The 27021-nt window shown below is 39.2% G+C and overlaps 1 protein-coding gene across 1 annotated transcript in view; it reads right to left on the reverse strand.

Annotated features, from left to right (window-relative positions):
- Positions 1–12534: 12534 nt before the first annotated feature.
- The window catches only part of LOC106088346 (uncharacterized), a 331585-nt gene continuing 317098 nt past the window's right edge, over positions 12535–27021 (reverse strand). Inside the window, exon 8 of the mRNA XM_059361089.1 lies at positions 12535–13320. Coding sequence (XP_059217072.1) covers positions 12986–13320 — 335 coding nt within the window. The 3' untranslated portion in view covers positions 12535–12985. The remainder of the gene's footprint in view (positions 13321–27021) is intronic.

Consider the following 27021-nt stretch of genomic DNA (forward strand, 5'->3'; position numbering starts at 1 on the left):
AGTTGTTGGATATAATAACACAACATGTCGTGCAAAATTTCATTTCAATCGGATAAGAATTGCGCTCTCTAGAGGCTCAAGAAGTCAAGACCCAAGATCGGTTTATATGGCAGCTATATCAGGTTATGGACCGATTTGAACTATACTTGTCGCAGTTGTTGGATATTATAACGAAACACGTCGTGCAAAATTTCATTCCAATCGGATAAGAATTGCGCACTCTAGAGGCTCAAGAAATCAAGACCCATGATCGGTTTATATGGCAGCTATATCAAAACATGGACCGATATGGCCCATTTACAATACCAACCGACCTACACTAATAAGAAGTATTTGTGCAAAATTTCAAGCGGCTAGCTTTACTCCTTCGGAAGTTAGCGTGCTTTCGACAGACAGACGGACGGACGGACGGACGGACGGACGGACGGACGGACGGACGGACGGACGGACGGACGGACAGACGGACAGACGGACGGACATGGCTAGATCGACATAAAATGTTACGACGATCAAGAATATATATACTTTATGGGGTCTCAGACGAATATTTCGAGTAGTTACAAACAGAATGACGAAATTAGTATACCCCCCATCTTATGGTGGAGGGTATAAAAATGCCACAAAATTTACAAATTTCTTATGGTTTTTGCTTTCGTTTTTTAACAAAACACTCGCAGTGCTCGCTCACTTAATGTAGAGCTTATTCTGGCAATCCTTACCTATACGTTGAGGGTATATTAATTTTTTCATTCCGGTTGAGACGCAGCGAAATTTTAAATTGATACTTAATGTAATGCATTGTAAACTACTAAGAGTAGACCGAATCAAAAACAAGTAAAAGGGCGTTAAGTTCGGCCGGGCCACCTCGGGTATATATTTAAACCACCCTTTGTCTTAATCCGGTGAAAAATGCGTAATTTATGCCCCTCTAGCAGCTTTATCCGATTTGGACCAAATTCCACGTGGTATTGAGTGGTCTAATAAGTAAAAGTCATTGTTAAATTTTGTAGAACAAAATATTGGTCTGTTTTGGTAGCCATATCCAAATATAGAACGATCTGAACTATATACGACACGGATGTCGAAAAAAAAGTCACTGTGTCAAATTTCAGCGAAAGTGGATTATAAATGCGCCTTTTATGAGGCCAAGGCTTTAAATCGAGGGATCAGTCTATATGGCAGCAATATCCAAATCTGATCCAATCTGGCCCAAATTGAAGAGTGCCAAATAGAAGAGGTTAATACAACTCACTGTCCAAAATTTCGGCGAAATCGGACAATAAATGCGCCTTTTATTGCCCCAAAACTTTAAATCGAGAGATCGGTCTATAAGGCAGCTATACCCAAATCTAAACCGATCTGGGCCAAATTGCAGAAAGTTATCGACAAGCCTAACGCAACTCACTTTCCCAAATTTCGGCGAAATCGGACAATGAATGCGCATTTATTGGGCCCAAAACCATAAATCGAGAGATCGGTCTATATGGCAGCTACATCCAAATCTTGACCGATCTAAGCCAAATTGAAAGAGAATGTTGAAGGGCCTAGAACAACGCACTGTCCCGAAGCTATACCCAAATCTAAACCGATCTGGGCCAAATTGCAGAAAGTTATCGACGAGCCTAACGCAACTCACTTTCCCAAATTTCGGAGAAATCGGACAATGAATGCGCCTTTTATGGGCCAAAAACCTTAAATCGAGAGATCGGTCTATAAGGCAGCTATATCTAAATCTGGACCGATCTAGGCCAACTTGAAGAAGGATGTTGACTGGCCTAACACAGCTCACTGTCTGAAATTTTGGTAAAATCGGACAATAAATGCGATTTTTATGGGTCCAAGACCTTAAATCGAGAGATCGGTCTATATGGCACATATATCGAAATCTGGATCGATCTGGGCCAAATCGAAGAACTGTGTTGGAGGGCCTAACATAACTCACGGGCCCAAGACCTTAAATCAAATTCACTAAGTTGTAATACCCTGTACCACAGTAGTGGTGTTGGGTATAATTCCTTCGTAGGATAAAATGTTCGTATGTGCGCTTGATCATTCTGCGAGTTTAGGAACAAGATATCACGCAAGTGTTGTTTATAGTTTTACATAAAGACCAGTGTGAACTTCGTAGTAATTCGTGCCAGCTATATATAGCGGAAACTTTTCGTAATCTGTACCGATTTGCTCTAAATTTATAAACACCAACAAGTTATAGCTGTCTCCGAATTTCTTAAAAAGGGTTTATTTTTATAACCTTCACCATAAGATAAGCGGAATACTAATTTCGTCATTCTGTTTGTAACTACTCGAAATATTCGTCTGAGACCCCATAAAGTATATATATTCATGATCGTCGTGACATTTTATGTCGATCTAGCCATGTCCGTCCGTCCGTCTGTCTGTCGAAAGCACGCTAACTTCCGAAGGAGTAAAGCTAGCCGCTTGAAATCTTGCATAAATACTTCCGATTAGTGTAGGTCGGTTGGGATTGTAAATAGACCATATCGGTTCATGTTTTGATATAGCTGCCATATAAACCGATCTTGGGTCTTGACTTCTTGAGCCTCTAGAGGGCGCAATTCTTATCTGATTGGAATGAAATTTTGCACAACCTGTTTTTTTATGATATCCAACAACTGTGCCAAGTATGGTTCAAATCGGTCCATAACCTGATATAGCTGCTATGTAAACCGATCTTGGGTCTTGACTTCTTGAGCCTCTAGAGTGCGCAATTCTAATCCGATTGGAATGCAATTTTCACAAAGTATTTTGTTATGATATCTAACAACTGTGGCAAATAAGGTTCATAACCGATCTGGGATCTTGATTTCTTGAGCCTGTAGAGGTCGCAATTATTATCCGATGTGCCTGAAATTTTTTTCGACGGATCCTCTGATGACCATCAACATAGGTGTTTATTATGGTCGGAATCCTTCTATTACCTGATACATCTCCCATACAAATCGATTGCTCTATTTTACCCCCTTGAGCCGCTAAAGGGCGCAATTCTTATTCGAATTGGCTGACATGTTACACAGGTCTCCAACATATAATTTAATTGTGGTCCGTATCTTGATATCGCTCTAATAGCAGAGCAAATCTTTTCTTTTATCCTTTTTTGCCCAAGAAGAGTTGCCGGGAAAAGAACTCGACAAATGCGATCCATGGTGGAGGGTATTTAAAATTCGGCCCGGCCGAACTTAACAAGATTTTACTTGTTTGTTTTAAACGACAATTTTGGGCCATAGTGTTTGCTGTGCAACAAACCGACGATTGTATCTGTATCTTTGCGTTCATAGGTTTTTACAAAGCTGAAACCTCTGCAAAATATTTTAGTTTGAACCTAAACGATACGCGTTATGTCGGACATACCATGATGGCTGAAAACTACAGCAAATTTATTCGGTTTGGGTTCATTAATTCGATTCCTAGTTGTTAAGTACTATTCATGAAGTAGGGTGTGTACACAACCAACACAGTAGAGCCCTCTCTCCCCTCCAATATTATTTTTTCACTTTTCTTCCCAAAACCAAATTACAAACGTATGAAAGGAAACAAGTAAAAGCGTGCTAAGTTCGGCCGGGCCGAATCTTACATACCCTCCATCATGGATCGCATTTGCCGAGTTCTTCTCCCGGCATCTCTTCTTAGGCAAAAAAGGATATAAGAAAAGATTTGCTCTGCTATTATTGTATTATTACATGTTGGAGACCTGAGTAAAATGTCAGCCAATTCGAATAAGAGTTGCGCCCCTTGGGGGCTCAAGAAGTAAAATAGGGAGATCGATTTATATGGGAGCTGTATCGGGCTATAGACCGAATCAGATCATAATAAACACGTATGTTGATGGTCATGAGAGGATCCGTAGTACATAATTTCAGGCAAATCGGATAATAATTGCGACCTCTAGAGGCTCAAGAAGTCAAGATCCCAGATCTATTTTTATATAACAGCTATATCAGGTTATGAAGCGATTTGAACCATACTTGGCGCAGTTGTCGGATATCGTAACAAAACACGTCGTGCAAAATTTCATTCCAATCGGATAAGAATTGCGCACTATAGAGGCTCAAGAAGTCAAGACCCAAGATCGGTTTATATGGCAGCTATATCAGGTTATGGACCGATTTGAACTATTCTTAACACAGTTGTTGGATATCATAACAAAACACGTATTGCAAAATTTCATTCCAATCGGATAAGAATTGCGCACTCTAGAGGCTCAAGAAGTCAAGACCCAAGATCGGTTTATATGACAGCTGTATCAGGTTATGGACCGATTTGAACCATACTTGGCACATTTGTTGGATATCATAACAAAACACGTCGCGCAAAATTTCATTCCAATCGGATAAGAATTGCGCACCTTAGAGGCTCAAGAAGTCAAGACCCAAGATCGGTTTATATGGCAGCTATATCAAAACATGGACCGATATGGCCCATTTACAATACCAACCGACCTACACTAATAAGAAGTATTTGTGCAAAATTTCAAGCGGCTAGCTTTACTCCTTCGGAAGTTAGCGTGCTTTCGACAGACAGACGGACGGACATGGCTAGATCGACATAAAATGTCGCGACGATCAAGAATATATATACTTTATGGGGTCTCAGACGAATATTTCGAGTAGTTACAAACAGAATGACGATATTAGTATACCCCCCATCTTATGGTGGAGGGTATAAAAAGGAACTATTATTACAGTACAGTGGTCAAGCCATAGGGCATAAATCTTTTGTTGATTATTTGCGCACTCTTTTGTTTCACTGAGCAGTGTATTAAGGAAGCTTAATTCGAAAAAAGGGTAATTTGGGTTAAAGGACAACAAGGAAGACGATGACGACGATGAGGAGTAAGTAAGATTTATTACTATTTTCTAATTGTGATTTTAGCCTTCGTCAAACCAAAAAGACAAGAATTCTAATGGGAAGAAAATGGAAAATATTTTTCTGTGCATGACATGAAATGAGAATGGTGGTAATTTGCATTTAATAAACCCTTTCTTATATCTTAATTTCAAAATATAAATATGCGCTCTTTATTAATAGATTAAAAATTATTATTTCCTTTTGGCTGTCATGGCATTTTGAGGTAAGCTTTACAATAAGGAAAACGAGTATGTTCGGCCGGGCCGAATCTTATATACCCTCCACCATAGATCGCATTTGACGAGTCCTTTTGCCGATATCTCTTTTTAGGCAAACAAAGGATAAAAGAAAGAAATTGCTATGATATTGTCAAGTTATAATCCGATTCGGACCGTAATTGAATTGAATGTTGGAGACCATAATAGAAGTCATTTTGTAAAACTTAGAAGTTAAGATCCCAGATCGGTTCATATGGCAGCTATATCAGGTTGTGTACCGATTTGAACCACACTCACCACAGTTTTTGAAAGTCATATCAAAACAGCCAATCCACGCTTTCAGCCATGGATGAAAATTGAGCCCTCTAGTGGCTCAAGAAATCAAGATCTAAGATCGGTTTATATGGCAGCTATATCAAGTTATGGACCGATTTCAACCATACTGAGCACAGTTGTTGAAAGTCATAACGAAACACATCGTGCAAAATTTCAGCCAAATCGGATAGGAACTGCGCACTCTGAACGCTCAAGAAGTCAAGACCCCAGATAGGTTTATATGCTATATCAGGTTATGGACCCATTTCAACCATACTTAGCACAGTTTTTGGAAGTCATAACAGAACTCATTATGCCATCTAGTGGCTCAAGTAGTCAAGATTCAAGATCGGTTTATATGGCAGTCATATCAAAGCATTTACCGATATGGCCCATTTACAACCCCAATAGACCTACACTAATATGAAGTATTTGTGCAAAATTTCAAGTGGCTAGAATTACTCCTTCGAAAGTTAGCGTGATGTCGACAAACAGATGGACGGACATACGGACGTACGAACGGACGAACAGTCATGGCTAGATCAACTTAAAATGTCAATACGATCGAGAATATATATACTTTATGAGGTCTTAGATGAATATTTCGAGGAGTTACAAACAGAATGACCAAATTAGTATACCCGCATTCTATGATGGAGGGTATAAAAATATTGTGAATTGGAAGAAGCCGATTTAGTCATGTTCATTTGTCCCTTTGCCGAAAGCATTTGAACGCAGGTTGAAGGTACAACTAAACTACATGATGTTTACATATGTGGTGTCACTTTCTGTATTCACAAAACATTTCTTTTGTAAGTTAAATACGAATAAAGCTCTTTGTTATCGGCACATATTCTCACTTGTATTGTAATTCCTTATATTCACCTCTGAAGGGTGGGCGTATATTCATTTTTATATCCACAACCATAGGATGGGGGTTAACTAGTCATTCCGTTTGTAGACTTCGAAGTATTTGTCTAGAACCTTATTAAGTATATATAAAGGGTGATTTTTTTGAGGTTAGGATTTTCATGCATTAGTATTTGACAGATCACGTGGGATTTCAGACATGGTGTCAAAGAGAAAGATGCTCAGTATGCTTTGACATTTCATCATGAATAGACTTACTAACGAGCAACGCTTGCAAATCATTGAATTTTATTACCAAAATCAGTGTTCGGTTCGAAATGTGTTCATTCACCGTAACGTTGCGTCCAACAGCATCTTTGAAAAAATACGGTCCAATGATTCCACCAGCGTACAAACCACACCAAACAGTGCATTTTTCGGGATGCATGGGCAGTTCTTGAACGGCTTCTGGTTGCTCTTCACTCCAAATGCGGCAATTTTGCTTATTTACGTAGCCATTCAACCAGAAATGAGCCTCATCGCTGAACAAAATTTGTCAAAATTTGAACACATTTCGAACCGAACACTGATTTTGGTAATAAAATTCAATGATTTGCAAGCGTTGCTCGTTAGTAAGTCTATTCATGATGAAATGTCAAAGCATACTGAGCATATTTCTCTTTGACACCAAGTCTGAAATCCCACGTGATCTGTCAAATACTAATGCATGAAAATCCTAACCTCAAAAAAATCACCCTTTACATACATTCTTGATCGTCTCGACGTTCTGTGGCGACATGGGTCCGTCCGTCCGTCGAAATAACGAAAGAGGTCGAACGCGTAAAGCTAGCAGGCTGAAATTTTGCAAAGATACTTAATATTGATAAGGGTCGTTGGGTTTCGATTGGCCATTTCGGTTCAGATTTATATATAGCTCCCATATAAACCGATCTCACGGTTTGACTTCTTGAGCCCTTACAAGCACCAATGTTTGTCCGATTTGGCTGCAACTGTGCATGTAGTGTTCTGCTACGACTTCCAACCGCAATGCCAACCAAGGTTGAAATCCGTCAATGACCTGATATAGCTCCCATATAAACCGATGTCCCGATTTTATTTCTTGAGCCCCTGGGAGCCGCAATTTTTTTCCGATGTAGCTAAAACTTTGCAGATAGCGGTTTGTTACGACTTCAAACAACTATGCCAAGTACGGATCAAATCGGTTTATAACCTGATATAGCTCCCATATAAACCAAACTCCCTATTTAAATTTTTAATCCCTTGGAAGCCGTAATTTTTGTCCGATTTAGCTAACATTTTTGTAGACAGTGTTCCGCTTTGATTTCCAACAACTGTGCAAAGTACGGTTCAAATCGGCCCATAACCTGGTATAGCTCCCGATTTGACTACTTGAGCCCCTGGAAGCTGCAATTTGTATGCGGTTTTGTATGTAGTGCTCTGCTATAGCTTCTTACAACTGTGTCTAGTACGGCCTAAATCGGTCTATAACCTGATATAGCTCCCATAGAAGCCGGTCTCCCGATTTGATTTCTTGAGCCAATGGAAGCCGCAATTTTTGTCCTATTTAGCTAAAATTGGACACTTCGTATTCTGTTATGACTTCCAACAACTTCGCCATGTACGGTCCATATCGGTCCATTACCTGGTATAGCTCCGATATAAACCGGTCTCACGATTATCCCTGTTCGGTTCTAACAAGCTTTAAATTTTGCTGATTTGACAGAAGTTTGGTATGTAGAATCAAATTATGCCCTTAATCTAAATTTTCCATTGTTTAAATTTTTAGCAGGAATATTCCATTAAGTCACAGGGACAAACTTCTCACACATCAAATCATGATTAAGCTCAATGATGAGGGGCCCGATTTTTATAGCCAAAGTGAGAAATTTGGGGCGAAATCTTTATATGGCATAGTACCTCATAAATGTTGCAGGCATTAGGAGAGGAAAAGCACCGCTTAAAAAATTCTAAACAAGTAAAAAGGCGTTAAGTTCGGCCTGGCCGAACTTTGGATACCCACCACATTGGGTACATATGTAAACCACCTTTCGTCATAATCTGGGGTATAATGCATTATTTATGCCCCCATAGCAGCTATATCGAAATATGGTCCGATTTGGACAAAATTCCACACGAATATTGAGTGGTCTAATAAGTACAAGTCATTGTTCAATTTTGAAGAACAAAATATAGGTATATTTTGTAGCCATATCCAAAAATAGATCGATTTGAACCACGGATGTTGGAAAGCCTAACATAAGTCACTGTGTCAAATTTCAGCGAAATCGGATTATAAATGCGCCTATTATGGGGCCAACACTTTAAATCAAGAGATCGGTCTATATGGCAGCTATATCCCAATCTGGACCGATATGAGCCAAATTAAAGAAGTATGTCGACTGCCCTAACACAACTCACTGTCCTTTGGCAAAATCGGGCAGTAAATGCGCCTTTTATGGGCCCAAAACCTTAAAATGAGAGATCGGTCTATATGGTAGCTATATCCAAATCTGAACCGACCTAATCCAAATTGTAGAAGGATGTCACTGGCCCAAATTTCAGCAAAATCGGATAATAAATGTGGCTTTTATGGGCCTCAGAACCTAAATCTGCGGATTGCTCTATATGGGACTATATCAAGATGTAGTTCTATATAGACCATTTTCGAACTTAACTTGCTTATGGAAAAAAAGCATCTGTGTAAAGTTTTAGCTCAATATCTCTATTTTTAAAGACTGTTGCGTGATTTCAACAGACAGACGGACAGACGGGCGGATATGGCTAGATCGTCTTAGATTTTTGCAACGATCACAAATATATATACTTTATAAGGTTGGAAATGGATTTTTCGCTGTGTTGCAAACGGAATGATAAAATTGATATCCTTCGGTAGTGGGTATAAAAATGATCAAAAATCTCAAAAATTCTTACCCCCTGGAAGCGTCTGTGCGGGAGCGATATTTAAATCTGGACCGATTTTCCTCAAAATCCATGGCGTTCGTCCTTGGACCTTAAAAGTGACTTGGGCGACATTCGGAAGCCGATAGGTATACTCATCAATAAATGCAAAAAGTTATAATACCCTGTATCACAGTGGTGTTGTAGTTTATACTGATTGAGAAATTCACATGTAGTGGTGCATATTCAAAGTCGAACTTGATTTCATTTCCCTTAAGTTTTCCAGGAGATATACATACCTTAAATCTCATTTATAGTGAAACAAGTGAACGTGTTTCTGTACATTTATTTTGGTATTTATTTGTAAAATGTCATCGCGTGGATATTGTTTTACATATGAAAAGGTTTGTCCCCTACAGAAGCTTTAAAAGTTACCAGAATTTATTTCAACAATTCAAGTGGCTAATACTTCGAAATCATTTGTCTTATTGATTATATAATTTTTTTATCTTCTTAAAATATATTTTCTTATATTGAAATAAAACAGCAATTCTGTTTCTCTTTGTCGAATGTTTCTATTTGTTTATTTCATTTATTATACTTATTTTTTTCTTTTTGAAAATACTACTTACATATTTACATTTGAAATGTATTTTATTATGATAAATAGTGTAGTATATTTCTAGAGATTTAGCTCTAAGTAGTATGGAACTGTTTTACAGATTGTTTACTACCTATTTTAGGGAAGTGGGAGAATTTTGCAGAGGGAACATTAAATAAAATATTTAAGTTTTACCTTACATCTTATAAAGGAAACTTATTCAACATGCAATTTGGTAGTTGAACTGGTTTAACCCGAATCACACTGAAACTGTTTTGGCAAATTTCTATTTTAACGGATTTTCATGATTTTTTCTCAAACATAAACGATTCCAAAAACAAAAACCAAACAAGAGAAACAAAAACCAAACAAGAGAAAATTCTTTCTCCCAAAATTTAAGAAAATCGGTTAACAAATGACCATTTTATTGCAATATTACTGCAAATCGGACGTATATGTGGAAGAGTTATAAGAAAATCGTTCCTGCCAAATTTCGAGAGAATCAGTTAAAAAATGGCAATTTTATTGCAATATTACTGCAAATCGGACGAACATATATATGGGAGCTATATCCAAATCTGAAGCGGCTTTTTCCAATTTCAATAGACTTTGTCTCTTGGCCGACGACGATCAGATGAAAATTGCGACCTGTACTTTGTACACAAATTAACATGGACAGACGGGCGGACATACAGAAAGACGGACATAGCTAAATTGAATCAGAAAGTGATTCTGAGTCGATCGGTATACTAATCAATAGGTCCATATCACATTCTTCTGGGTGTTACAAACATATGCACAAATCTATAATACCCTGTACCACAGTGGTGGTGTAGGGTATAAAAAGGACAAGACAGTATGTGACAAAGTCACCTTGCGAAAGATTATAAACTATATTCAACGAGTAAATCCTGACAAATTCACCATGGACCAGATATTCATAGTGCTCTCAATTCTGCATATTACCCAAGAGAAAAAAAAGATATAGACATTTACCATCCATTTTTGGTTTCAATATAAATATGAAGGTTTGGTAAATGAAATTGAACTTCAAGTTGCTCGAATGTCTACCACTTTCCTTTCAATTTCTTTTTTTATACCCTCCACCATAAGATGGGGGGTATACTAATATCGTCATTCTGTTTGTAACTACTCGAAATATTCGTCTGAGACCCCATAAAGTATATATATTCTTGATCGTCGCGACATTTTATGTCGATCTAGCCATGTCCATCCGTCCGTCCGTCCGTCCGTCTGTCCGTCCGTCCGTCTGTCCGTCCATCCGTCTGTCCGTCTGTCTGTCCGTCCGTCCGTCTGTCCGTCCGTCCGTCCGTCTGTCTGTCCGTCCGTCCGTCCGTCTGTCCGTCCGTCCGTCTGTCCGTCCGTCCGTCCGTCCGTCCGTCCGTCCGTCTGTCCGTCTGTCGAAAGCACGCTAACTTCCGAAGGAGTAAAGCTATCCGCTTGAAAGTTTGCACAACTACTTCTTATTAGTGTAGGTCGGTTGGTATTGTAAATGGGCCATGTTTTGATATAGCTGCCATATAAACCGATCTTGGGTCTTGACTTCTTGAGCCTCTAGAGTGCGCAATTCTTCTCCGATTGGAATGAAATTTTGCACGACGTTTTTCGTTATGATATCCAACAACTGTGCCAGGTATGGTTCAAATCGGTCCTTAACCTTATATAGCTGTCATATAAACCGATCTGGGGTCTTGACTTCTTCAGCCTCTAGAGTGCGCAATTCTTATCCGATTGGAATGAAATTTTGCACGACGTATTTTGTTATGATATCGAATAACTATGCCAAGTATAGTTCAAATCGGTCCATAACCTGATATAGCTGCCATATAAACCGATCTGGGGTCTTGACTTCTTGAGCCTCTAGAGTGCGCAATTCTTATCCGATTGGAATGAAATTTCGCACGACGTGTTTTGTTAGGATATCCAATAAATGTGCCAAGTAGGGTTCAAATTGGTCCATAACCTGATATAGCTGCCATATAAACCGATCTTGGGTCTTGACTTCTTCAGCCTCTAGAGTGCGCAATTCTTATCCGATTTGGCTGAAATTTTGCAAGACGTATTTTATTCTTACTTTCACCAACTGCGTCAAATATGGTTCAAATCGGTTCATAAACTGATATAGCTGTCATATAAACCGATCTGGGATCTTGACTCTTGAGCCTCTAGAGGTCGCAATTATTATCCGATTGGAATGAAATTTTGCACGACGTGTTTTGTTATGATATCCAATAAATGTGCCAAGTAGGGTTCAAATTGGTCCATAACCTGATATAGCTGCCATATAAACCGATCTTGGGTCTTGACTTCTTCAGCCTCTAGAGTGCGCAATTCTTATCCGATTTGGCTGAAATTTTGCAAGACGTATTTTATTCTTACTTTCACCAACTGCGTCAAATATGGTTCAAATCGGTTCATAAACTGATATAGCTATCATATAAACCGATCTGGGATCTTGACTCTTGAGCCTCTAGAGGTCGCAATTATTATCCGATTTGCCTGAAATTTTGAATTTGGAAATTTCGGATCCTCTCATGACCATTCACATACGTGTTTATTATGATCTAAATCGGTCTATAGCCCGATACAGCTCCCATATAAATCGATCTCTCTATTTTACTTCTTGAGCCCCCAAAGGGCGCAATTCTTATTTGAATTGGCTGACATTTTACACAGGTCTCCAACATGTAATAATATAATAATAGCAGAGCAAATCTTTTCTTATATCCTTTTTTGCCTAAGAAGAGATGCCGGGAGAAGAACTCGGCAAATGCGATCCATGGTGGAGGGTATATAAGATTCGGCCCGGCCGAACTTAGCACGCTTTTGCTTGTTTTCTTTAAATATAAAATTACACTAGTCTTTAATTATGACTTAATAGTCTTGCAATGGTATTTGATTTCTCCTTATTATACAAAATTTCTTATATCTACTTTTCTAGTTAAGTTTCTTATTTATTAGGTGATTTTAATTTTTTTTTTCTTTATTTATTTCTTTGATTTTGCTATTCTAGCCAGATGAAGTTTGCGTTTGGTATAAAAAAAATGCTTACTCCTCTGCTTGTGTATCAACTTAAATGCTTCAGCTGTTGGTGTGTTTGATGTCGGTTGTTACTAGATTGTTGCTGGACAAGTGCTGGACAATGGTGCTTATTCCGCGACGGATGACCATTAGTGCCCGGACCACCACCATGCTGTCAGCAGACGATATTACTTTGCCTTTTTTTGCCACATTTCTGTTGAAGTTTATGCAAATCGTTGATTTTCCGGTCCATGGTCAATGGCCCATGGTCGCTGCCATTGAGTGTGGAAGTGTGATCTGTTGATGATGTGGTTTCATTGGTGGTTAGCTCAGTGGTGGTTATGGTTTCGTTGTTCTTTCGATTAGTCCGCATGTTCCAAAATATAAATTGTGGCTTGTAGTGCAGTACAAAATGGAGTAGCAGCAGCGGCAGCATAACGATGGTCATGGTAAGCCCGGAACCATGGCAAGCGGAACCGGACTCTGTCTGCATGGCTTCCGGATGTTCGCCTGAAATAAGAGAACGAACTAATATATCAATGATTTTGTTAAAGTTCTTCACAATAGAATTAAACTAAGAAAAGGAGAAATGAAATGAACATTCTCATATGGAATTTAATTCTATGAAAGCAAAGAAAAAGAAACTCGAATATGAGGTAAATGCATGTTTGTAAAATTCTGTCGAAATACAAAGAAAATCAGGGGCTGTGAACTTAAGTCCCACAAAATTGGCAGCATAACACTGTGTGCAAAATTTCAGCCAAATCGGATGAAAATTGAGGCTTCCAGGTGCTCAAGAAGTCAAATACAGAGTTCGGTTTATGTGGGGGCTATAACAGGTTATACACAAATTTGAACCGTATGTGGCACAGTTGTTGAAAATTTTAATAGAACAAGAACATGCAAAATTTCAGCCAAATCGGATGAAAATTGAGGCTTCCAGGGGCTCAACAAGTCAAATCGGGAAATCGGTTTATATGGGAGCTATATCCAAATCAGAACCGATATGGCCCATTTGCAATCCCCAACGACCTTCATCCGTATTATGTATCTGTGCAAAATTTCAAATTCGATCGCTATCGTGATTTCGGCAGACGGAAGGACGGACGGACATGGCTAGTTCGACTCAGAATATCGAGACGATCAAAAATATATATATTTTATGGGGTCCTAGATCAATATTTCGAGGTGTTACAAACGGAATGACTAGATTAGTATACCCCCATCTTATGGTGGTCGGTTTTATTGGTAAAAACTCATTAAGTTAGGCTGGTCCGAATTTTGGATACCCACACCTCGGATATACGTATTAACCTCATTACGTCAAGCCCAGTGAAACAATACAACATTTATGAAATCTTAGCAGCTATATCGAACTATGATCCGTTCTTGACCAAACTCATCGGAAACGTTAAGACGTTAAGTTAACACTATTCACTGTTCTAGACCATAAAACGGCTGTTTAGTCTATTATATGATATGCAAATTTTCCCATTAACATTCCATTAAGGAACTGGGTCAAACTTCTCACATATCAATAAGTGCTCCCCGATTCAAGTTTAAGGCCAATGATAAGGGGGCATAAACTTTATAGCTGAGTCCGAACGGCGTGCCGCAGTGCGACAGCTCTTTGGGAAGAAGTTTTTACATGGCTGCTTTACCATTTGTATACCCTCCACCATAGAATAGGGGTGTACAAATTTTTTCATTCCATTTGCAACACCTCTAAGACCACATAAAGTACGAATATTCTTGAATGTCATGACATTTTGCACAAATACTTCTGAATAGCGTAGGTCGGTTGTGATTGTAAATGAGGGCGCAATTCTCACTGCTCAGCTCACTGCACAGCTCACTGTCCCAAATTTTGGCGAAATCGGACAAACCAAGACATTGGACTATAAGTCACCTAAATCCAAATCTGATCCGATCTTTAGCAAATTTAAAAAAAAGATGTCGAATGGCCAAACACACCTCAATGTTCCAGATTTTAGCGAAATCGGGCAATAAATGCGCCTTTTATGGGCCTTAAATCGAGAGATCGGTCTATATGGCAGCTATATCCAAATCTGGACCGATCTGGTCCAAACTGAAGAAGGATGTCGACTAGTCTAACTCAACTCACTGTTCCGAATTTCAGCAAAATCGGATAATAAACATTGCTTTTAGGGGCAAAGACCTTAAATCGGCAAATCGGTCTATATGGGGGCTATATCCAAATCTGGACCGATCTGAGCCAAAATAAAGAAGGATGTCGAGTGGCCTAACACAACTCACTGTCTGAAATTTCAGCAAAGTCTGATAATAAACGTCTTTCTGTCAGTCTGTATGGGGGCTACATCAAGATATAGTCCGATATTTCCCATCTTCGAACTTAGCCAGCGTATGGACGTAAAAAGAATCTCTGCAAAATTTCAGCTCATTATCTCATTTTTATACCCACCACCGAAGGATGGGGGTATATTCATTTGAGATTCCGTTTGCAACACATCGAAATATCCATTTACGACCCTATAAAGTATATATATTCTTGATCAGCGCAAAAATCTAAGACGATCTAGACATGTCCGTCCGTCTGTCCGTCTGTCTGTTGAAATCACGCTACAGTCTTTAAAAGTAGAGATATTGAGCTGAAATTTTGCACAGATTCTTTTTTTGTCTATAAGCAGGTTATGTTCGAAGATGGGCTATATCGGACTATATCTTGATATATCCCCCATATAGACCGATCCGCCGATTTAGGGTCTTAGGCCCATAAAAGCCACATTTATTATCCGATTTTGTTGAAATTGCGGGCAGTGAGTTGTCTTAGGCCCTTCGACTTCCTTCATCGACTTCGACTTCCTTCCCAGATCGGTTCAGATTTGGATATAGCTGCCATATAGACCGATCCTCCGGTTTAGGGTCTTAGGCCCATAAAAGCCAAATTTATTATCCGATTTTGATGAAATTTGGGACAGTGAGTTGTGTTCAGCCCTTCAACGCTCCTCGTCAATTTGGTTTAGATCGGTTAAGATTTGGATATAGCTGCCATATAGACTGATCCTCCGATTTAGGGTCATACGCCCATAAAAGTTACATTTATTATCCGATTTTGCTTAAATTTAGGACAGTGCGTTGCCTTAGACCCTTCGACATCCTCCGTTAATGTGGCTCAGATCGGTTTAGATTTAGATATAGCTGCCATATAGACCGATCCGACGATTTGGGGTCTTAGGCCCATAAAAGCCATATATATTTTCCGATTTTGCTGAAATTTGGGACAGTGCGTTATGTTAGGCCCTTCGACATTGTTATTCAATTTGGCCCAGATCGGTCTTGTTTTAGATATAACTGGGATATAGACCGATCTCTCGATTTGAGGCTTTGGGCCATAAAAGCCGCATTTATTATCCGATGTCGCCGAAATTTGAGACAGTGAGTTAAGTTAAGTTCCTCGACATACTTCTGCAATATGACACAGATCGGTACAGATTTGGATATAGCTGCCATATGGAACGATATCTCGATTCAAAATTTTGAGCCCATAAAAGGCGCATTTATTGTCCGATAGCGCCGAAATGTGGGACAATTAGTTAAGTTTAGACCTTCAACATTCTTCTTCAATATGGCTTGGATCGGTACAGATTTGGATATAGCTGTCATGTAGACCGATACGCCGATTTTGGATCTTAGGCCCATAAATGCAACATTTATTATCCGATTTTGCTCAAATTTGGCACAGTGAGTTGTGCTATGCCCTTCGATATCTTTCTGCAATTTGGCTCAGATTGGTTCATATTTGGATATAGGTTCCGAAAGGTGGTTTATATATACCCGAGGTGGTGGGTATCCAAAGTTCGGCCCGGCGGAACTTAACCCCTTTTTACTTGTTTAAAGCTACAGTAATTAAAACAGACATACAGACGGACGGACATGGCTAGATTGTGTTCGATTTTTACGACGATCAAGAACATATATACTTTAAAGGTTCGGAAATGGATATTTTGATGTGTTGCAAACGGAATGACAAAATAAGTATATCCCCATCCTTTGGTGGAGGGTATAAAAAAATTGTAAACATTTAAAACAAAAGCATTGCAAATTTCAAAAAAATTGTTTTGAAGTTTCTTTTTATTCCCACCACCATGGGGGGTGGGGGTGTACTAATCTAATCATTCCGTTTGTAACACCTCAAAATATTCGTCTAGACCCCATAAATTGTGTATATTCTTGATAGCCTCGACGTTCTAAGTCGATCTAGCCATGCTAATCCGTCTGTCGAAATCGAAATAGCGGCCGAACGAGTAAAGCTACTTGATATTAATGTAAGTCGTTGGGGATTGTATTTGGGCCATATCGGTTTAGATTTGGATGTAGCTCCCATATAAACCGATCTCCCGATTTGACTTCTTCAACTCTTACAAGCCGCAATTTTCGTCCATTTAGACTGAAATTTCGCGTGTATTCAACAACTGTTCCAAGTACGGTACAAATCGGTCTATAACCTCATACAGCTCTTCTTTAATCTATTTTCCTCCTCACAAGCTGCATTTTTTGTCCGATTTCGCTTCAATTTTGCATGCAGTGTTCTATTAGAACTTTCAACAATTGTGCCAAGTACGGTCAATCAAATCAATCAATATAACCTGATTAGCTCCCATGCAAAACCGGTCTCTTCATCATGCTTCCTTGGTTTCTACAAGCCTTAATTTTTGTTGTCAAAGTTTGGTATGTAGAACAAAATTGTGCCTTTCAATTTTTGGTGTTTTGTAAAAATTTTATCAGAATGGTGGTGGGTCCCCAAAATTCCACCTGGCTTAACTTAGCACGCTTTTGCTTGTTTTAGTGTCGAATGTTGAATTATTTATTAAACTTGGCAAATAAATTAATCCATACCAACAACATCAAAAATATGTAATGTACAATAAATATGACAACATCGACAAGTTTCAATGATTACAGTCAGATTTTATAACTAAGCAATTATTGATTTAAACTCTCATTAAATTCTATGAGTTTCAAAAACAAATGTTTATTTAACATTTGGATTGCTTTTATTTTTGAAACTATTCAGAAGCTCACAATAAATGATTTCATAGGAATCAATTGGCCCAAAACCTTAAATCGAGAGATCGGTCTATATGGCCGCTACATCCAAATCTGGACCGATTTGGGCCAAATTGACGAAGGATGTCGAGGAGCCTAACACAACTCACTGTCCCAAATTTCAGCAAAATCGGATAATAAATGTGGCTTTTATGGGCCTATGACCTTAAATCGGAAGATAGGTCTATATGACAGCTATATCCAAATCTGAACCGATCTGAGCCAAATTGATGAAGGATTTCGAAGGGTCTAACACAACCCACTGTCAAAAATTTCAGCAAAATTGGATAATAAATGTGGCATTTATGGGCCTAAAACCCAAAGTCGGCGGATCGGTCTTTATGGGGGCTATATCAAGATATAGTGCGATATAGCCCATTTTCGAACTTAACCTGCTTATAGACAAAAAAGGAATCTCTGCAAAGTTTTAGCTCTATATCACTACTTTTAATGATTGTAGCGTGATTTCAACAGACAGACGGACGGACATTTCTACATCTTCTTAGATTTTTACGCTTTCGGAAATAAATATTTCGATATGTTGCAAACGGAACGACAAAATGAAAATACCGCTATCCTGCGGTGGTGGGTATAATGAAGAAAATATTTTGTTGATATAAAGTTCAATTACTAAAATACCCACAAAGCGCGCATTTAGCCCGGCCGAATCTTATACACCCTTGACCAGGATAGCATTAAATATAAATCTGGTAATAATTCCGTCCTCAAGAAGTCAGATCGGACGATTGATTTTTATGGGAGCTATATCAGGTTATAGACTAATTTAGACCATATTTAGCACAGTTGTTGGAAGTCATAACAGAACAGTACATGCGAATTTTCAGCCTATTAGTACAAAAATTGCGGCTTCCAGGGGCTCAAGAATCCAAATCGGGAGATCAGTTTATATGGGAGCTATATCAAAATGTGACCCGATATGTCCCATTTGCAAACCTCCATGACCTACAATCAATAATAGGTTAGGTTTAAGTGGCAGTCTACCATCAGACTCACTTGGACGTTTTAAAAAGCCCAATAACATGCGAATGTTCATATCCGCTAATTCAGACAGGTTCTCCAAGAAATGAGAACCTAAAGTGGTCCACTTTCTTTTTGGAATGCTCACAGCCCCCTCTTTGTGACCATCTATAATTCGTTGTCCTTGGGGCCTGGTCCTGAAAACTAAGCTTACATGTAGCTTTTTATCAAAAAGCGGCTCAGACAGGGTGTAATCCACACTGCCTGGAACATCGGATATTGTATCAAGGATAACACAGTGTTCGTAACCGCCACATGACCAATGAGAAAGCTCCCTTAACTTCACAGCAGTGGTCGCCACAATGTCCAGAGGCATAAGATGTAGCATTAAAGTCAGTGCATCAGATGGTGTCGTCCTCAGTGCGGCTGTGATGCACAAACAAGCCATCCTTTGGATCCGGTTAGGAATTGAGCAGTAGGTGGACTTTTGAAGCGACGTCCACCAAACCACAAAACCATATGGCATTATAGGTCTGACAACTGCAGTACATACCCAATGCGTAACACGCGGTCGGCTTTGAAGTTGAATTTCCTATCCAGCAAAACACCCAGGTATTTTGCGCTTTCCGTTAATCGAACATTCACTCCACCCAAGGAGACAGGTGCAACTGTAGGCGACTTGTATCTCCTGCTGAAAAGAACTACTTCTGTCTTGCACGGCCTAGACCACTGTCGGTAGCCCACTTAGCTGTTGCACGTAGATCTTCCGGAAGTATATCTCTTAGAGTGCTGGTAAACTTTCCCCTTACCGCAATTGCCATGTCATACGCAACCATTTTTACATCTTTTTCTTCCAGAGACAATAATATATTGTTAATGGCTATATTCCAAATTAGAGGAGACAGTACACCTCCTGGAGGTGCTCCTATGCTGACCCAACCTTTTAGATCCACAGATCCCAAGCCTGCTGTAATGCATCTTTTATTAAGTATGTTTTTAATAAACTTTCTAATAGTGGAGTTGATACCTAGAAACTCCAATTCCTTCATGATTGGAGTCGGTTTTACACTATTGAAAGCAACTTCAATGTCAAGAAATTCTGCTATTGTATATTCCTTGACAGCGAGAGAACTCTTTATGTAGCCAACTAGGTCGGGAAGGGCTGTTTCATTGGATTTGCCTATACTATATGCATGCTGCTGCCGAGACAGGCGATCTTTGCCCTAAGATATCTTTCATTCAACCTCTCAAGAGTCTTCATCATAAATGATGATAGATTAATAGGACGAACATCTTTCGCCTTTGTGTGGTAGGGTTTTCCTGCTTTCGGAATGAAAATGATCTTCGTGTCCCTCCATCCCTCAGGTATATGTGACATTCTGACACAAGCAGAGTATATCTCCTTAAGCCAGGGAACCAGACAGACACAGCTTGTAATTCAACCGGTAATATATCAACACTTATCACCCAAAGGATTTTCGGCTCAGACACAATTTCCCTAGTGGCCTCCGAAGAATGCATATCAGTGACAACCTCTTCTGGCGCCACGTTGTCCGTTAAAGAATTTCCCGGGAAATGTCTAGTGTTTCCTAACTAGACATTTACATTCTCTGATTTCTGGATATACCCCACCGTTATATGTCTCGAGGATAGAATCTTCCTTAGCATAGAGGCCTCAGGTCTATCCTCCATGGAGCTGCAGAATTCTACCCAGGATTTGTTCTGAGCTTTTATAAGCTCGCCCTTATATTTTCTTAGCTCAGCCTTATAGATGTCCCACTAGTTTGGTGCTATTGATGTGACTATGGTCAGCATAGTTACATCAATACTAAGTATTTATATATGCAAACTTCTAAGGGCTAACTATACGCATTCAGATTAGCATACCCCCATCCTATGGTGGTGGGTATAATAAAAACTGATCAAATTATTATACAGGGAAACTTAGTTGTATGAAAGTCTTCACCCTAATAAGTATTCAACAAGGATGCCTTGCGTACACTACGTTCCTACCCAGCAAGTCAATTTTTATACCCTCCATATGGTCCATATCGGCTTATATTTTGATATAGTTGATATAGTTTTTTCCTGACGCACACCTTAGGTCTTGTCGGGTACGGTTTCATAGGGCTTGTAGGGTATGGTTTCGACGCCTTCCCCTGCTGTTTTGATCGTGGCAAGGGGAATTTGAGTCTCCTGCAATTCGCCAGACTTCAGAGATGTGGTTAAAAGTTCTTCAGACAAGTATTTGACAATAACTGCTGAGTCGTCACCTGACTCCCCAACCCCAACTCTGCTATTTACTTTCAGCTTCATGTTGTTGAATTCGTGGGATGCAACTCCTTCAGACTTCTTGAGGTCTGCGAGACTGCCAGTGTTTAGTACTAATGCTGCATATCTCTGGTCACAGTTGCCGTTTTTTTATGGAACACCACCGTTTGGCCTTAGGCAACGCTACCAGTATTATCATAACGATTTATGGTGTGATACACAAACGTTTTCTTCACTTTGAGGTGTTTTAGTTGGACAACAATATCCGGTTATGAATTTTAAGGGAAATATAACAAAATCTGACTATTACGCTTGAACTCCATCCCTGATAACTTTCTTTTTAAATAAATTCAGATGCAAATGCTTTTGGTGAAGAATATAATGAGCTACCAATAAAACAATGCGTTGCATTTACCATTCTTGGGGAATATGGTTCATATAGAATCCTATTTGAATATGGCTGCCATATAGATCAATATCCCTATAAATGGTCTTGGATTTTTAAAAACCGCATTTATTGTCTGATTTCCCCGAAATAAGTGACTTGGATGACGTGCATTAGGCTCCAAGTCATCCATGACAAATATGGTCCATATGGCGTTCTCACTTCCTCAATATGTTGTTAGCGAAATTGGTAAAGTTGCGACAAATGTCATCAATGCTGGCGGGTATCTAAGATTCAGTCCGGCCAAACTTTATTCGGCTTGACTTCTTTTTCAATTACGCCCACACGGAGTGATAATCAGCTTTGATTGAAAATGCTGAAAGCTATACTAATTGTACGCCTGTTGTGAGGTTCATAGTTGGCGTTGTGCATTCTCACATTTCAAATTGCGCTAATTTTAAGTGTTTCATGGAACAGCGTCCATAAAACTGCAGTTAAGGAATTCCAATGGATAGTAATTGTGCCAGGCTTCAATTATTATGCAAATTTTTGGCTGTGATGAGTTTTGGTACATTCGAGAGTCTTTTGCAGCTACCATCAGTGAGTTCAAAGTAGCCACAAAAATTTTGAGCTGCATATGAAGGCGTCTCGTTATAAAACAAAACCATACGAGGGCGATTGGGAAATTTTTCGATGTTGTAAATGGTAACTTCGAGGGTAGTTAAAAAAGGAAATTTATGACAAAACTTTAAGAGTATTTAGATGAGTATGGAAAGTGTTGGATGACCACAGCTTTTCTGATCATCGTTATATTAGTTTTAGCCTTGGAGAAAATGCTGAAGCTAAACAAAAGAAAGGCGCATTGGGATAAATTTCGGCACAAATTCTGCTCCACTATACCTTTTAGATTAGAAAAGGAAGTGGAAGCTATGGAGGATATAGACATAATGGTCAAGCGGATCACGAAGGTCCTGAATGATTCGCTTGTGTCAGCATGCCCTGGTGACAAGCCAAGGGACAAGCAGCGACCGCCATGGTGGACCCCTGAGCTGGTTGGTCTAAGGAAGCACTGCAGAAAAAATTCAACAGAGCAAAAGCCACAAAAGCACAACACGATAGGAACATCTATAAGGCTGAGCTAAGAAAATATAAGGGCGAGCTAAGAAAGGCACAGAACAAATCCTGGGTAGAATTCTGCAGCTCCCTGGAGGATACATCTGAGGCCTATAGGCTAAGGAAGATTCTGTCCTCGAGACATATTACGGTGGGGTATATCCAGAAGTCAGAGAATGTATGAACAATGACTAGTGAGGAAACACTTAACATTTCCCAGGAAATTCTCCAACGGACATCATGGCTCCAGAAGAGGTTGTCATGGATATGCATTCTTCGGAGGCCAATTGGGAAGTTGTGGCGAAAATCCTTTGGGCGATAAAAAGTTTCGACTCCTTTAAGTCGCCAGGCCCTGATCATGTATCACAAGCTGTGTCTGATAGAATGGTTCCCTGAATTGGGGAGATATACTCTGCTTGTATCAAATTGTCATATATACCTGTGGGATGAAGGGACACGAAGGTCATTTTCATTCTGAAAGCAGGAAAACCCTACCACACGAAGGCAAAGATTTTTTATCCAATTAGTCAGTCATCCTTTATGATGAAGACTCTTGAGAGTTTAATAGAAATATATCTTAGAGCAAAGATCCCTGGAGATCGCCTGTCGCGGCAGCAGCATGCATATAGTAAAGGCAAATCCACTGAAACAGCCCTTCACGACCTAGTCGGCTACATAGAGGGTTCTCTCGCTGTTAAGGAATATATAATGGTAGCATTTCTTGACATTGAAGGTGCTTTCAGTAGTGTAAAACCTTTCAGTAGTGTAAATCATGAAGGAGTTGGAGTTTCTAGGCATCAATTCTACCGCAAGAATGTTTTTTAATAACTTACTTACTAAAAGATGCATTACAGCAGGCTTGGGAACTAAAAAGATGGGTCAGCAGAAAAACACCTCAAAGAGGTATACTGTCTCCTCTTCTTTGGAATATAGCCATTAATAATATATTATTGTCTCTGGTAGAAAAAGGCGTAAAAGTGGTTGCGTATGCTAATGATGTGGCAATTGCGGTTAGGGGAAAGTTTCCCAGCGCTCTAAGAGATATACTTCAAGAAGCTCTACGTGCAAAGTGTGGTCTGTGTATAAATCCGTGCAAGACGGAAGTAGTTCTTTTCAGCAGAAGATACAAGTTGCCTACAGTGGAACCTGCCTCCTTGGGTGGAGAAAATGTTCCATTTACAGAAAGCGCAATATACCTGGTGTTTTGCTGGACAGAAAATTTAACTTCAAAAATTGGCAAAAGTTGGGGATTTAAACCGGGTGTCTTGCATTGGGTATATACGGCAGTTGTCAGACGTATTATGCCATATGGTGTTGTGGTCTGGTGGATGGCGCTTCCAAAATCCACCTACTGTTCATTACTTAACCGGATCCAAAGGATGGCTTGTTTGGCCATCACAGCCGCACTGCGGACGAAACCATCTGATGCATTAAATCTAATGCTACATCTTATGATTTTGGACATTGTGGCTATCCAAAAGGCAGCGACCACGCCCGTGAAGTTGAGGGAGTTTCTCATTGGTCATGTGGCGGCTACGGAGATTGTGCTATCCTTAATACGATATCCGATGTTCCAGGCAGTGTGGATTACACCCTACCTGAGCCGCTTTTTTATAAAAATTAATTTATTGGGTTGCCCAAAAAGTAATTGTCGGTAATATAGTAGTAATATAGTCGGCGTTGACAAATTTTTTCAACGGCTTGTGACTCTGTAATTGCATTCTTTCTTCTGTCAGTTATCAGCTGTTACTTTTAGCTTCCTTTAGAAAAAAAGTGCGCGAAACTTTGTTTACATTTGTTTGTTTGGCGTCAATTTTAATATGGGTACCACATGTATTGAAAGAAATTCATTTAACAAACCGAATCAACGCTTGTGATATGCATCTTAAACGCAATGAATTCGATCCGTTTTTAAAACGAATCATAACTGGAGATGAAAAATGGATAGTTTACAACAACGTTAGTCGAAAACGATCATGGTCCAAGCATGGTGAACCAGCTCAAACCACTTCAAAGGCTGATATCCACCAAAAGAAGGTTATGCTGTAAGTTTGGTGGGATTGGAAGGGTGTGGTATATTTTGAGCTGCTTCCAAGGAACCAAACGATTAATTCGGATGTTTACTGTCAACAATTGGACAAATTGAATACAGCCATCAAGGAGAAGCGACCAGAATTGGTCAATCATAAAGGTGTCATATTCCACCAGGACAACGCTAGACGGCACACATCTTTGGTGTCATATTCCACCAGGACAACGCTAGACGGCACACATCTTTGGTCACTCGCCAAAAACTGAGTGAGCTTGGCTGGGAACTTTTGATGCATCCACCATATAGCCCTGACCTTGCACCATCAGACTACCATTTATTTCGATCTTTGCAGAACTCCTTAAATGGTAAAACTTTCGGCAATGATGAGGCTATAAAATCGCAGATAAAGGCCAGAAGTTCTATGAGCGTGGAATACTAAATTTGCCAGGAAGATGGCAAAAGGTTATCAAACAAAATGGCAATTATATATTTGATTAAAGTTCATTCTAAGTTTTATTAAAAATGGATTTACTTTCTTTAAAAAAATCAGCAATTACTTTTTAGGCAACCCAATATAAGGCGTAAAACTACTTACTGTTTCAATTTTCAGCGAACTCGGTTCAATAATAAAGCTTCACACCCTTTATCGGCAGATCGGTCTATATGGCAGCTATCTTCTTATATATAAAATTCATCGTATTTGTTCACCAAGACAATTTGGGTCTTAAATAGAGCGGAACTAAATATTCATAGTGTTTAGGGCCAATATCTCGAACCGGACATATTTGCTGACTTTTGCAATTAGGAATTTAAACGAGATTAGAAAACGTATTTGATATCCAATATTGAGGGCAATGGCAATATGGGGTTCAAATAAATGATATATAGATATATGAGAATAGAGCACGTTGCTGATTTATTTTCCGGGCTTAGTGTTTTGGGGACCACCCCAAAATACCCCTAAATCGGGCATATTTACCGACCATATCAATATGGACCTTAAATGAAAGGAGTTGGGGGGTAGAGCAAAAATTGATACCCATTTTCGGGACAAATTATCTGGGGGTCTACCCCTTTCCCAAAATACCACACAAACAGCAATTTTTTAGTGACCATCGCAATATGGGGCTTAAATAAAGGTATTTGCGAGTAGAATACGTATTTGATATCCAAATTTAGGACCATGTATTAAGGGCATCACCTCTTTCCCAAAACACCCCCAAAGGAAAAAAAATTGTCGACCATGAATATATATGTGCCTTAAATGAAAGATATTTGAGATTAGAAAACGAATTTGATAACCTATTTTGGGGCCATGTGTTTGGGGGACGCCTCATCCTGTAAACTCCTCTTAAGCCAATGGCAATATTGGGTTTAAATAAACGGTTTTTGAGAGAAGAGCACGATGCTGATATTTTTTAGGGCCAAGTATCTGGGGGACCACCTATCCCCCGAAAACACCACTAAATCAGACATCATGAGAATATCGGGCTGAAATGAAGTATTTTAAGAATGGAGTACACCTTACATCCAAACTTAAATTCGTAGACCAATAAATGTCATATGGGATTCAGATAAAGGCAATTATATTGTTAAAAGCTTTTTAATTGTCGAAAATAAATATCCCAAGGAAACTTTTGTTCCATATAAAGTAAAAGAAGGCGCAGCGTTGCGGTCCCGGGTCAGCTAGTATCTATATATAGTCCGACCTTGGGTCCTATGTTAGGAGGCGCAAAACTACTTACTGTTTAAAATTTCAGCGAAATCGGTTCAATAATAAAGCTTTTATGAGCTTTAGATCCTTTATCCGGAGATCGGTCTATACGGTCTATATATACTAAAATGTAGTCTGATTTGATGCATATTTAAGTCAGATATCTGGAGGCTTAGAATAACCCTCTGTTTCAGATTTTAGAAAGCGGGTAATAAACAAAGCTTTTATGGGCTTTAGACCCTTTATCGGTAGATCGATATATATATTGCAGCTATATATAAAAATAGTCCAATATGGACCATATTTGGATCAGATGTCAGGAGGCCTAAAAGAACTCATTGTTTCAAATTTCAGCGAAAACAGATGAATAATAAAGCATTTATGGGCATTAGACCCTTTATCGGAAAATCGGTCTATATAGCAGATATATCCAAATATGGTCCGATTTGGCCCGTTCAAGAACTTAACCAGCGTGCATCAAAAAGACGTATCTGTGCCAAAACTCAGTTCAATATCTCATTTTTTGAAGGCTGAAGAGTGATTACAGCAGACGGGCGGACAGACACGCAAACATCGTTAAATTGTCATAGAATTTTACGACGGTCCAAAATATATATACTTTGTAGTATC

Source organism: Stomoxys calcitrans, chromosome 1 (genome assembly GCF_963082655.1).
Source record: "Stomoxys calcitrans chromosome 1, idStoCalc2.1, whole genome shotgun sequence".
Classification (NCBI taxonomy): Eukaryota; Metazoa; Arthropoda; class Insecta; order Diptera; family Muscidae; genus Stomoxys; species Stomoxys calcitrans.